Source organism: Symphodus melops (assembly GCF_947650265.1).
Source record: "Symphodus melops genome assembly, chromosome: 17".
In the NCBI taxonomy this organism is placed as follows: Eukaryota; Metazoa; Chordata; class Actinopteri; order Labriformes; family Labridae; genus Symphodus; species Symphodus melops.
Window position 1 is genome coordinate 7,684,108 of NC_136707.1, and position 14,792 is coordinate 7,698,899.

A 14,792-nucleotide genomic window follows, 5' to 3' on the forward strand; every position below is an offset into this window, starting at 1 on the left:
AATATGACCACTACCCCCCACCCCAATACTCTACAAAACCCACTCTCACGCACAGCACACAGCCTGACCTCATCTTCAATGTCTGACAGTGACACTCAGATAAGGCTTGACACTGTTTGATAAGCCCCGCCTCCTTTCAGGACAAAACTCTCATCTAGCACACGCTGAAACAACAAGAGCGTCTCCTTCAGTTTTTCCTTCCCTCTGGATCCTTGAACGCTTTCACTCACCACTCTTCACATCAAAATAGTGCAAGGTTGTTTTTTGTTGTTGATGATCTCAATTGATGACTTGATACTAAGATACTGAAACTATTTACGAGTGATTTGTTACTTTGATTACCACAGTGAGAAACCATTGAAACAAGTCTGTTGCCGAGTGTAAATCTGTGTGACTCTCTATGAGAGCCATCTTTATGAAGGCGATAACACATGACCTAGTTCAGATGGATATTTTGGTCTGATGAGGGTTTTTTTTATCCTGGAATATAATTTGGTCCTTTTTATTTTAGTTTCTGCAGAAAGAGCCATCGTCGTGTATCTAGAGGGTATTAATCAGATCCTTTAGGTAGCTGTATGGTTTCCCCTGTGATACAGATGCAGAGAGCTGAAGTGAGCAATAACACCTACTGGACCATGGGTATAAGCATATAGTCAAATTATGCATAAGGATAAAATCTGTATATTTGGATATAAGCAAATCGATGTGTCCTCTTATCTTCTCTTACATGTTTATGTAAACATATGTGTAACTCATTTTCCTTTTTAAAAAGAACTCAAAACACATTTGTTTCTGCTTAAAGTTTGAGAAAGCTGAACGTTTATGTGGTGTATTTCATCGACATGTATTCTTTGACTGGACTTAAGAAAGGACCTTTGTTATTTTCTTCTCTTTGTTCCATCACGTTCGAGTCTCATTCACTCTACGGGGGGTGAGAATGATTACATCTCAGCTAATCTGTCGCTGATTACAGAGGTCATCTCTGATTGGCTCAAGAGGACAGGTAACAGGGTATTTAATGTGTATGAGATCAGCGGACTGGTTGATGTGTCACTTCTTAGAAGGCTGCGAGAGGAGAGACACGTGCACCTAACTGCTCCTGTATTTTTGTCTGCAGCAGATATTTGCTGCAGGAAAGAAGAAACCTTGACGTATTTTTTATTTTTTTTGTACGCGTTTCCACAGAGAAATCTGCAACCTAGTTGTCGATCCTTTTTCCAGTTACGCTAACCAACAACAAACGCGTATTTATTTTGGATTTGGCATTGGAAAGATTTACACAATAACCAGTGACAGCTCCATTGATTAAACACACTCTTTGTGATTACTCATCTATGATGCAACCAACCTGAAGGCATTCATAAAAGACCATATGTTAAGTCTCTTTATTGTCCTCGTGAATCAATTTTATGCTTTACCTCTCAGGTCTGTCCTGAAGCTGTGACCTATTTTGAATGATAAATATTGAATCAATCAGATTGTTTAGCTAGCTTTCCATCTGTGTGTCAGGACTGGAGTGAAGCTTTAACATGAATCCTACAGGTAGCTACTACCAGGCACAATAAGTTACCTGGCTCTGCATTTGGCTCTGGTGTTTGAGGCGGAGGTTCTCTGGAGTGTCCATCACACAGGTAAAGCTTGTCTTGGGGTAGTGTCTGTAAAATAAACAGAAAAAATGCAAAGACATTTAGCACACAGTGAACCCACACGGACAAAGGCCACCTTTTACTCAGACTAGCACTGTGCTCAAGCCAAAACTCTTCAGAAAAAAATAAACGCATGACTCAAGCAGTGTGCAGTCTGTGGGCCCACAGTGGGGGTATTTGTTATTCAAGGTGGTCCTTAGGTTGAGTTAGGAGCCCCTGTAGACAAAAAGCACGTCAGTATAACACACAATGCTCAGTCAGTGGAAGCCAAGGTAGTCAGAGAAAGAGGAAGTGCAGGCAGTGGCTGTGTGTGGGGGGATGAGAGCCTCAAGGTTGCAGAGTTTTGGAGGCGATCCATAGCAGGTGTGGAAAAAGCTTTTCAAACACAGGCGCACACACACACACACACACACACACACACACACACACACTTGTGTAGCGCACACTCAAACAGGCACGACCCTGTGGGGGATAACAGGAAGAGGAAGGGCAGAGCAGTCGGGTCACAGAGACACTGGGTGAGTGTGAATGATGTCATGGGTAGCCCCCTTCAGCGGAGCGTAAAGGCGAGTCTCTTTTCTGAAAAGGATTCTGGGAACTTTTCTTGACAGCCGCGGACTCCACCAGACCTCCTACTGCTCAGGAGGGGAAAAAAAACAAACAAAAAAAACTCTGTCTGAAACTAATTTAACTAAACAGAAATATACACAAATTAGCGTAAACAAGCAGACATGCACGCATGCAGCACACCGAGCATCACTCCAAAGCAACTCATCGCACGCTTACTTATCGATTGCCTAAACCGCTGTCAATGGTTTGTGCGTGCCGGGCACAAGTCAGTGTTTTTAGACACTGGCTGTGCTCAAGAAGCATTCGGGTCCATAAATACAGTGCGTCACAGTTCAGCTTGGTCCTGAAGGCAGCAGAAACATATGGCTTGAATCCAGCAGGAGAGGAAGAGCCCTGACAGTGTATGCAAAAGGCTCATATGGACTGCAGTTCCCAGCCTGCCTTAGGGTTCATAGTGACCTCAAAACTACTATCCATGCCTCTGGGTAACCCATTTAGGCAATATGTTACAGTGTCCTTGACAACATGGTAAACATGCTAAATAAGCATTTGTTCTGCCTGATTATGGGATTTAAAACATTTGAACAAAAGCGCTGTGGTTGGAAGTGAAATGAAAGACGGAAGCCACTGTAAAGACACAAAAAGCATAAATTCACAGTGAGGGACCGGAGCGGGAACATACTGTAGAGAGTTCTGAAAAGACAGAAGCAGAAGTTGATTGAAGTTGACATTCAAATCTCTGTGATATAAAACAAACTTAAGCACATGATGACTGAGCCCCACTGCATCTGCAGAAACACATGCAAGCCTGTGCACGCTCATGCTCCTGCTAGCACTCCGTTTCATGTTAGCAGCTGAGGCTAATGAAGCTACGGTTCATTGTGGCAGATCGAGCATGCTACCTCCTGTAAAAACACTTTTGGTTTGTGTGGGTTTTGGCTAACTCTGTGGACAAAGAGGTACCTCTCATCTCTTTTCTTGTTTTCTTGAAACAGAAACATGTGTCACTCAGTGAGAAACTTTGCCCTGAAAAGTGTTAAAAAGATTTTTGTGCAGCTTGTAGTCTATCACTTGGTCTGACACCTACCCCCACAGCAGTCCTTTCAAAAATTAAACATGACCCATCAAAAATAATAAATCTCTATTCTGATGGCCTCTTTGGCTTCTGTAGGTAATAAAAAAGCTACAACATTATTATTATTTTTTTTTTTTTCCCCAGCTAGAAACTCCGCCCAGGGCTAACGCCTAAAGGCTAATTTCTGTTAATATTGCATCAGACATACAGTATGTAAACCTGTACGGAGACAGAATAAACAAGAAATCAGTTTTTACTTTAAACCTCTTTGGACTATTTCCTAATGTTTGTCTTCACCTAGTTTGGGGACTTTCCCTTGATCAAAGCTAGGACTCAATACATGTGAACTTTCTACAGTTGGCTGTGTGTAGTGAGTGGTGGAACACACTTCCTTTAACAGAACATCACTTTGCCAGCTGAGTTGTTTGAATCAGAGGGTGTTTGATTGAGCTGCACATAACCAGCATGTTAGCATAACAGCGTTCATGTCATCTTCAGTGGTCATGTTTGCACTGCACAAGGGTCAGTAAAATGCAACACAATCATACAAGAGCGTTGACGATATAAGCTGGGTGAGTCAGAGGGGACGCTCGAATGTGTGTGTGTGTGTGTGTGTGTGTGTGAGAGAGTGTGTGAGTGTGTGAGTGTGTGAGTGTGTGTGTGTGTGTGTGTGTGTGTGTGTGTGTGTGTGTGTGTGTGTGTGTGTGTGTGTGTGTGTGTGTGTGTGTGTGTGTGTGTGTGTGTGTGTGTGTGTGTGTGTGTGTGTGTGTGTGTGCGCGCGCGCTCAGTCGTGCTCCGGTTTCTGAGGCTGTTTGAGGTGATGAGTGAGTCACAAGTGCACTCATCTATCTGTCAGGTTGTATAACGAGGTAATGAAGTCGCAGACCGGAGCTGGTGACACATGCACAATGTGAGTTAGCCCGTGTGGACGCTAAAGACGGCGTGATCAAACTGGAGGGGAGGTTTTGCCCAGTCGGAGGAGTGAGGGACAGCACGCATGTGTAATATCAAAAACACACATACACACACTGCCTACTGTGCAGAGGGCGATTCCTGTTTGCATAGCGGAACCAGTTGTTGGCAGCTTGCCCCTGTGAGACCTGAAAAGGTTTCAATGCATCTTTCAGAAGAAATATTTCTCTCCATGTAGAGGACAAACTTAGTGAAGAGGAGCAGGCTACATTTAAACAGACACACACACACACACATGAAGCTCTAGTTTGCAGAAGCCAGCAGTGGGCAATGCTAGAACCTTCTAAAGGCAGATGATGAGAATGAGGTAATGAAAAAAAAAAAAAAAAAAATATCCCTGACGTGCAGCTAATTAGCTTCCGACATGATTTACGGTGCAGTGCAACTTTTTACGGTTAGCGCTCACACACTCACAGATTTAATATTGTTTCATGGCGTCAGGCAGCATGTTCGCACAGACCAAAATAAAGGACACATCTGGTCAAACTGATGCCAAGACTATTGTTTCTTAATTGAATAGTTGTAATATCAAGACACCAGAATAGATCTTTTCTTCAGTCCCCGCTCCTTGGCGTTGACTTCTTCCTTCTCGTTCGAAACCGACTTTCAGTTCTCAAGCGTAGAAGACGCAGAATTATTAGAGAGATGAGAAAGAACAAAGAGATGAGTAGAATCCATTATGCAATGAAGCTCATGTATCAGAGGTGTGTGTATCGTGTGATTAACGGATGACATTTAAAAAAAATAAGGATAAATAGATGGAGTTTGAATTTGATTTTCCATATTGAAATAGAAAATAACTTTTCACATTCTGAGAGGCGATGTCATCAACAGGGCAGGAGTGTCAATAGAACAGAAAGGTGAGAATTAAACTCTTGTTAAATTGATCCTTGTCTGGATAAGTTGCCCTGAGAGTAACTGTTCAGTCAGAGTCGAGGTTTTCTGCTCCATCGGGCGGAGCCGCCCTGCACCACTGCGTGTTCAAGCAACCAGACGTGTCGTGCCCTCTGTGAGAACTACCGTAGTTATTTATTAACACTTTATAAACAATGGTTCAAGATTAAACTGCATGGAAGACAGCTGTCGAGCCATATAAGTGAAAACCTTCAATCACAACAAGTTTTTAATAACGCCACATCGATGTTCCAGTTAATTTCAGGCCATCAGTCATCATGGCACCAGCCCACCAAGTCTCCAGCAGTCTCCAGGGGAAATTAAAAACCTTTGCCGACTACTTATCTGCCCTCCTAAATGTCCCCCCACCCCCCATAACCCCGTCATCTTAAAGGGAATGAGAGTCTCAGGGAAGAGGTGGGTGGGAAAAAAAGAGAAAACAAACAACGCCTATATCAATTACTAAGGACAAATATAGAGGAGTAATGATAAAGCAGTTATCCCACAGAATAAAACAGCCTGCATTCCTCTCTTGAAGCAGGACGCTCCTTCCACTGATGATGTTTACCCAAACAAGGCTGCTTTTAAACAAACGGAAGTCGACATAATAAACAGGCTCTGAAGGGGCTTGCTCCAGTCGGCTCAGAGAGATGGGAACACCGGAAGCAGGAAGATGAAAAGAAGACGCTTTATTGTGAAAGAAGCGCAACACCTGCTGATCTGTTGAAGATGAGTAAAGCTGCGAGAAGAGAAGGGGCAAGATTAAGGTATTAAATGGAGAGGATTAAATATGTTAACTGTTAAAAATAATATGCTGATTTCAAATATATCTAGGATTATACCTGCATACAGGTGTTTGCAAGGATTATGGCTCATTAAACGTCTGCTTAGTTGCAGTTTGTTGAAGGAATCCTGAGGATTTTACCTGACTCCATACTCTAAATGAACAATAAAATGTGTTCTTCTGACTTCAAAGGTTAAAAAAATAAATAAATAAAAATCAAACATTGGATTGAAGGAGTTGTTTTACTAAAAACAGACACTACTTGGAGTAAATGACTTGTTCTTGGAATCGACAGCTGTGCAAAACACGGACGAGCACACCATCAGAAATGATCCTCTGGGCTTTTCAATGACAGGGCTCGACGTCTTGATTTGATTTTTTTTTTTCGTTCGGTGGCAATAAAAATGAAATTGAGGCAAAATGCAAAAGAACTTGTGAGACATTTTGCAACGCCTTCTCAGGACATGCACTCACCATCCAACGCCGTCTCACTCACACACACACACTGAGGAGTAAATAACCATTACATGTAATGGACGAGGGAGATTCCATGGATTCCTGATGAGCCTCTTAGTGTGTGAGTATGTGCTGAAGCGTGAGTGGACATGCTAGTGTCCGCCTGTGTCACTGTAGAGGAACTTCAGGAATTTCCTTTGTTGATTAACCGTCCACCCCCCCTCCAAAGAAGAGGAGGAGGGAGGCACTTTCCCACACCACATATAGGCCTTTTCTCTGAGAGGGGAGCTGAAATAGTTACTGATAAACAGCAGAGGAGGGAGACAGGGGCCTTCATTGAGTTGCAACATGAACACACACACACACGTTAAGAGGGTCGTGTTTCCGTCTGCGGACACATTAAACACTGCTGTCAGTGTGTTTGGGAAGCGGGCAGAGCCAGTTGAGGATGAAAAACGGGGGACATGCTCACTGACACACAACATAATGACTTTGGGGACAACTTACGCATTGCAGTATGGTCTCTTCTCGAAGCCTTTGTAATTCTTCATGCTTAGAGTCATTTTGCAGACCTCGCAGCTGAAGCATCCTTTATGCCAGTACTGTCAGAGACGAGAGAGAATGAGGAGAGAGAGAGAGAGACAGAGAGAGAGAGAGAGAGAGAGAAAAAAAAAACATTTAACCAGAGACAGATTTCATACATTTGTTTTACTTTTCTAACATCACGCAAGAAGAAACTACCGCTAACTCAACCCCCCCCCCCCCCAAAAAAAACCCCACAGATGCTGGCACAAGACAGCTAATTGAATGAGTAAGCACTACTTTTTATTCCCTTGAGGTTTCACAGCCACAGGGTTTGGATACACACAGAAAGAAGAGTGCCTGTTAAAGGGGAAAAAGGAGGAAAGTTTGTGTGTCATTTCAATGAACAGCTACAAGAAACCGATATCCTTTGAGACTAACGTCATCACAACCAAATCATGTTCAGTCCTTTTTATACTATTTATCACACATGGGCAAACATTTGTTGTTGTTGTTTTTTCTTAACATATGAATGACAGAGGGAGGTTTCAGTTTGTGCTGTAGAAAAATCGTGACTCGAAAGCAGGTTGGCTGAAACAGAAATATGATCTCAATAAGGTAATGTGATAAGAATGAAAGTGCTTGATAAATATAAACTTTAGACACTTTTACATGTTGCAAGGAGAACAAATCGACTATCAATCAGCAGGAACATCAGGAAACTAACAAAATATTATATATATATATATATTGTAGATATAGAGAGAATGATAGTGGTAGATCAGCTTACAGCCCCTGCCTGTTAAACCTGTTCAGTTGCTTTATTTAGTGTTTCATTACCTTTAAATACAGGCGTGTTTGCTTTAAAGGGCAGGCGACTCTCTATACGTATGTTGTAAAAAAAAAAAAAGCAGTGAAGGAATGCAAACCTAAAAACTAAATAAACTCCAGGAAATGAGCGGCAGATCAGCGAGCGGCTCGTGCTGGACGGAGAAGTCTCCGAGACATCAGCGCAGTTCTCTAAAATGAAACGGAGGTGACGAATCGGAAGAAATACAACTCCAGCCGGTGTGAGCAAACTCAAATCCAGAGTTTCATGGCCTCTCTCATCGTCAGCTTTCACCTCCACTGACGTCATTTAGGTTCACAGTTTATGCTGAAGTACTACACTGACTAAAGCGGGAAATAATCTCAGCCACACTTGGCTTAATTGGCTGGTGCGTCTTTAAAAAAACAAAAAAAAAACACGACTCATCTCTGCATACTTCTATAGATTCAACATCCATCACTCTCCAAACGGCACCTTCCTTCCTTCCTTCAACACACCCTCCTGCTATTTTCCTTTTTTTCCCTTTTGGCACCGGGCTGATCTGAGGCCTGAGGGTTCACAGAGGGATCAAGGAAAGAAAGATTGAAGAAAACTGGAGGAAGGGAGGAAATGTGAAAGGAAGGATCTGGAGAGTGCAGTAGGATGGAGCAGGCAGGGTGGGGGGGTGGGGGGGAGAAGAAGGCCAGAGAGTGAAGCAATGATCTGGCTGCTCGTGCTATCGTCGAGGGAAGCGAGGGGAGGAGAGAAAAAGACACGGAAGGAGCGGGACAGAACTGGAGGGAAAGAAAGACGGAGTCCCTTATTAACATGGCCTCGGGGCACTCTGTCATCCTTCGAGTTCTTTCTCCCACTCTTCACCAAACTGCCCACACACAGCACGCTAATCTTCCTCACAAACAGTGCGGGACTAATGATTCCAAAACAGAGGATTTAAAAAAAAAAGCAGGAACACAAGTGCAACATCTTCTTCATCCAAGTTTGATTCCAACTGGTTCTCTACGGATAAGATAAGAACTGTTTATTACAGATGGCAAAATCCATCACTTCCCAGCATGCAGTGCTGCAGTTTGATAATAAAGCATGTGTTGAAGCACTGACACACAGCTTGTGATAAATCAGCAGGATGTAGAGAGTGACTGTCTTTGAAAGGTGCACATCATGGACACAATAATGGCAGCACTATGTATGGAAACATGACCAAACACAGCACAATGAGCAGCTCACATTCTTCCATTAGCCGACAAGAACGTGGCTTCAGGCTGGTTTTTTTTTTTTTTAAAGAGATGTCTTGTGTGTTTCGTCTGGATGTGACGGACCACCCAGGGTGACAACAAGGAAAGCATAAGCGTGCGTTGTGACATGGGTGTCTGACTGTATCTGTGCGCCAAGAAATACTGCACCAACAGGAGGCCCGGCGCCAGAAAAATCGAGCACGAGCTCGGTTCAGCAGCGGCTGTGATCCACAGCCAAACACGCTGGGCCAAGCCTTCAGAATTCAAACTCCTTATCCCACTACAAGGCAGTCAGGCCTGAGGGAGCTGCACATGGACACATTCTGTTACTCTTTCCATTGCTCTCCCTTCTCTATTGTTCTGACCAGCACCGCATTGGCAACTCGCCTTACAAACAATGAAATATGAAATACTGCAGGCAGATTCCGTTTCCTCCAGGTCCAGCTGATCTGCAGCTGTGCTGGGGGGGGGGGGGGGGGGGGGGGGGGTTCATATACTTGTTGTGAAGCAGCCGACTGCAATTAGTCCCGTTCTTATTCCTTAACATCTTGACTTAAATGGATACCAGAGATTATCCAATGCTATGCAAATCCTACCAGAAAGGTGCGCATAAAATCATGTCAGTGTAAAGTGAACATATCGGTCGAGAATGGACTTTGATACGCCATTTGTTTTCCAGAATAAACACTGACCTTGGGTCTTTCCCAGAAAATAAACCTCCTGAACTCAAGTGTTTAGCAAACTTCTCCTAAGCCTCGCCAAACCTGCTAACCTACATTTCACTGTGTCAATCCTCGGAACCCTTTAACCATTTCATGGATAACAGGACCCTCTCGAGTGAACAAAGAATGAGCCGTTCAAACTCTGATGCCTTACAGGGATCCAACAAGGACAGCTCTTAATATAATGTGTATACTCTTTTTTTCCAGTTCAGCAAGAATTGAAAAACCCTCAGCTCGGGCTGTCAGAACTAAACTGAAGTACATGTTGAAATCGTAGCTGACCGTATTGTAGCATCCCTAGAACATATTTAGATTGTCTGCTGAGCAGCGATTGCAGTTTCCCACAGTTAGAAGTCAATGTTGGCAAGGTGGTGAAATGTGATCACAGAGACACATTTGAGATCCATTCTTATATCGGACAAAAATCGCCACCCATGTGAAACAAGATCTAATTGGAGATCCAGGATTAAGATGAATAGATTCCACATTAAGAGGAAGTGGGTGGGAAACATGCCAAATGTGTGTTACTGAGGCCTTGCAGCAGAAAGCCTTGTCCAGCTCCAGGAAAACCTGGCTCTGGGGTTCCCAGCCGGGATCTGGCAGTCAGCTGGAAAATGAGGACACTGCAGAGATGAAGCCCTAGAAATAAAACACACACAAGACTACACACTGTCTCCCTGTATCGGCGCAGCTCAGGGGCACGTGTGCATCCGTGTCTGTTTGTGGAAACAATAACAAAAGGAGGATGTTGATGCTTGTGGGGAATCATGGGAGTGATTCTCAGGCCACAGATAGCTTGAGCTCCTTCTGACTGCGTCAATGAAGAGAGACAGAAAAGCCATTGCATCGTTGACTCCATTCAGTAGTTAAAATGTAAGCATGCTGTGAGTTAAAAAAGCATTGTTTTGTTTAAATATATATATTTTTAGTATTTTCTGCAATTAATTCAGAATTTTGTAATGCATTTATTGCGAATGCTTATATGTTTATTCGACTTATAGACAGTGTTTGATGATCCATCCTCTGTTAATGACCAATTTAAGCATCAGAATCATTTAGTTCCTTGTAGCACTGGGGGACGTCCCTTAGGACCCTGATGTCATGTTTTATAACTCTCGCTCAATTGACTTTGCTCTAAACCTCTTTGTACTGTTCTTTTAGAGGCTTATTAGGCCCACTCTATAAAAGAAGCTGTAATGGCTCCATGCACACATATATAAACAAATGGGGGAAAATCAAAAAATCCCCACATACACAGACACACATATACTGTTGACCGTTATAGCAGCTTAATCTGTGCATGTGTGAGTGTTGAAGATTATTCTTGCGTAAGCCAAACAACAAAGTGCCCACATCTGGCTGGTGCTAATAAAGGAAACTTTACCTCATTAAAGCTTGCTGGTTAATTATAAGCCTACCTGATACTCTTCATTTTTACCCAATCAAAGGGCTTTGTTGTTTGCCAGCAGGCACACACTGATTTAAAAAAGACATTGCTATGGTAGAGTACAGAGTATGCACTTGATACATTTTTCAAACCACTTCAGACTGCTGACACACACACACACACACACACACACACACACACACACACACACACACACACACACACACACACACACACACACACACACACACACACACACACACACACACACACACACACACACACACACACACACACACACACACACACACACACACACACACACACACACACACACACACACACACACACACACGGTGAAAAGTCAGACAGTTATGACTTCTTCAACAAATATTTTATATTATACCCAAGCAAAAAAAACGTCTGCGATCAACTAGCAGGGTTATATTGTTGTTTATGGAACATCTTATGAACCTGGCACCAAATATATAAATCAACTTTGATTTGTCTTTGCTTTCTTCAGGCTGATTTTGTTCAATTTAGCCTCGCACATACTTAATGTGCAAACTATCTTTAACGCTCGAGCACAATTTGCAGTTAGTCAGACTCACATTAGCCAGGTGTTACTCAGAGCGGTGAACAAAGTCTACTGCTCTATAAGAAGCACTCAACTTGTACCTGAGAGAATCTACTTTAACTAACAACCCAAGGACAGCATGTGTACACTGTGTCTCCGCTACATCCTGCTTGTTGCTTCCATACTGTCTTCCCATGACAAAAACCAGAGCCAGACTATGTTATTTGCATACATTATCCATCAGGCAGTCTTAAAGACAAGATGAAGCTTCTGAATAAGGTTTAAGGGCACTGGTCAAGGTTGAATAAAATTTAAAATTTAAAAAAAGGCTTCTCTTTCTGCATCGGCTCGGGGTCGGTTCATGTTCTTACTCGCAGTACACCACTCCAGAGTCAGAGATCCGGCAGGCCGAGACCCACCTTTTCAAGCCCCCTGGGTTCAATCGTTTGGTCCACACCAGGGTTCGTTTGACGTTTTTCACGCCAGTGCGAACTAATCAGACTAACTTTGAAAACAAACTTGAGATGTTTTAACCAAAAACAGGTTCAACATGAACGTGCCCCGAGAGGATTTTTTTTCTTCCTGCAAATAACAGAAGGACTACAACATCTTTTCATGAGTTAGGTCGACTCCAGTGCGTGTGAAATCATCTGTTTGCATTTGGAGAAGAGGGAGGGAAACATTGCCATGATAACAGCAAGCTCAACCAATCAGAGACGTCGCTGTGATAATCTATGGTTAGTGTAGTTCTTTTCCACAAGATCGCAAACATTTTAAAATGAGGTCGATATCATACAAACTTGTGTCTTGTACAGGAGCATATAACACCGTCTCACACACGGGTAGCTCATGGTACGGCTACCTTGACGAGTTATGACATCATGGCGAGTAATCAAATCAGGATTGGAGAACATTAACGGGATACTTACTTCCGAAAACACACGGCTTCCTTTCTATGATTCTATTTGAAGGCAGTGAAACAAATAAAGCTATAACAGCTTGGTGAAAAAAAAACAACAACAGCTCTTTGTACTTGTTCATGTTCTGTTCAACGGACCAGAAGAGAGAAAGAGAAGTACCCGGTTATTAACTGTGGAGTCAACACCTCAGCTGATTTTGACTGTAATGTGTGTTTGTGACAGACGGTGAGTCACAAAACAGAGGTGACTGTGAGTGGTTGGACAGATTCCTCGCCTCTTGTCGCTTTGGAGAACATGAATCAGCGCTCGGAAATAATCTTTCTAAATATATAAAGGTGCGTTAACAAAAACTGGCATCAGATGAATGATGATAACACAGAGCCAGTAGAAAAACAACGGTGAACATATCCTCCAATAAAATAACCGTATAACCTAATACGTACAAGAGGGAGTTCAGTGATGTTGCAACAACTTAGCCCTGGGTTTATCATGTAAGCTGTACAGACTGTACAGAGCTGTGCACTCCTCGCATCTTTAACTGCCTTGTTTCAGTTCTTCTCTGGGGATTGAGATTCAGCAGTACAGTGAAGCTCACGTTAACCAGACGGACCGCATTCAAGACAAATATAACCCGCGTTTGTAAGTCGAAACTCGGGGGGGCTGAACTGAACTCTGCGTCAGATTTATCAGTGTTTGAAAGAAAACGATGTATGAAATCTGATTTCCACCCATGCTTCTTATGAACGACAGCCATGTCTGAACTTTTGATGAGTTTGCTTATGTGAGGCAAAGTGAAACCAACCCAACTGAACATACGCGGTTATTCCTTCATCTATCTATCTATCTATCTATCTATCTATCTATCTATACTATCTATACGTAGCTTATCTAAACCAGTTTAAAACTACAACTTAAAAATGGTTGGACAGCTAAATCATAGAGCGCATTTAAAAGACAAACTGGCCTTTCTTGAAAACAAACCTTTCTTGGACTCCAAAATACTTAAAGCTATTTCTTTCCCTAAGAGGCCAGTTGTCAAAGCTCACACAGTAAACTGGTCTGCTGATATGATCTCAGCTGTGTCATGATCTACCTGGCTGGATGGAAACGGTGACACAGACATGCCATGGGAATTTGTAAATGAAAGGCATTATAAATAGAACAATGTGTTGTTGGTTTTTTTTTTTTCCACTTTGCATCGATGACAAAAACGAGTGAGCTTGCCGATACCAAGTTTGAAACACTTGTTTGGATCCTGATAACGTACTCAAGAAACGAGAAGAAATGCTTTTACTAGAAACGTACTTGTAAAGTATGAACTGTCAGGATACATAAGTCACTTCCTTGTATTATTTATAGAGTCATGAATTCTACATTCACTGGAATAGCAGCTGATTTATCCTCCCTTGTGATATACAGCATAAAGGCACCTGGCTCACAGCTGAATAAATCTTGTCCAAAAGATGCAGTAAGACAGCGTCTCCTCACCTGCAGGTCTGAACATGTTCTGTCATCCATACATTTAAGATGTGGACAGCACGTACAGATAGTAAGTACAAAGATACTCCGGCAGAGGAGAGATGAGCTTCCAGCTTTCAGCACTCCACGCTGATCTCTCCATTTATCTTGAAAACGCAGGCTTCCTGAAAGCTGAAAATGGCTATTAATCTTATCGTGGCACACATACAAATCACTTTGCTCCTCCAGACATTACATGTGGACCTTAATGTGTCCTGTTTGACTTTTACAGTTTGCACTGGTAAAAAAACTTCCCTCTTACAAGTTCATCAGCTGCCTGAAACGTAGTCTGCATAAAGATACTTTTGTACACACGAGTCTGATCCCCTTATGCAGGTTTAAACTCAATACTCAAACTGCCACCAACAAGGATTGTATGGGGGTTTTTTTTTATATAAAGGAAGCCGAAACAACAAGGAAAAATGTCACTATAATGCAACCAAAATTCACTTCCTGTCTTTACATGTGCTCAGCCGCACACTCCCTTGGCGGGGCCCAGCCCTGCTATACTGGAATGCAGCATACAGACAAACAAGCCTCTGGAGCTCAGTGTCTTCACAGAGGGATTTTATAAAAGAAGGCTGACAGGTAAAAAGGTATACATCATTCGCTGAGAATACCAAAGTAGCTGCTGCCTTCACCTGAGCTAGCCTAAGCAGTATAGAAATCAGCATAAAAAAATCCCCCA

At 42.7% G+C, this 14,792-nt stretch overlaps 1 protein-coding gene across 2 annotated transcripts in view; it reads right to left on the reverse strand.

Annotated features, from left to right (window-relative positions):
• The window catches only part of lasp1 (LIM and SH3 protein 1), a 30,109-nt gene that overhangs the window by 13,387 nt on the left and 1,930 nt on the right, over nucleotides 1-14,792 (reverse strand). For both annotated transcript variants that reach the window (XM_079366209.1, XM_079366208.1), the window contains exons 2-3: nucleotides 6,905-6,999; nucleotides 1,571-1,655 (exon numbers count right to left, since the gene is read on the reverse strand). In XM_079366209.1, the coding sequence (XP_079222335.1) occupies nucleotides 1,571-1,655; nucleotides 6,905-6,999 (180 nt within the window). The remainder of the gene's footprint in view (nucleotides 1-1,570; nucleotides 1,656-6,904; nucleotides 7,000-14,792) is intronic.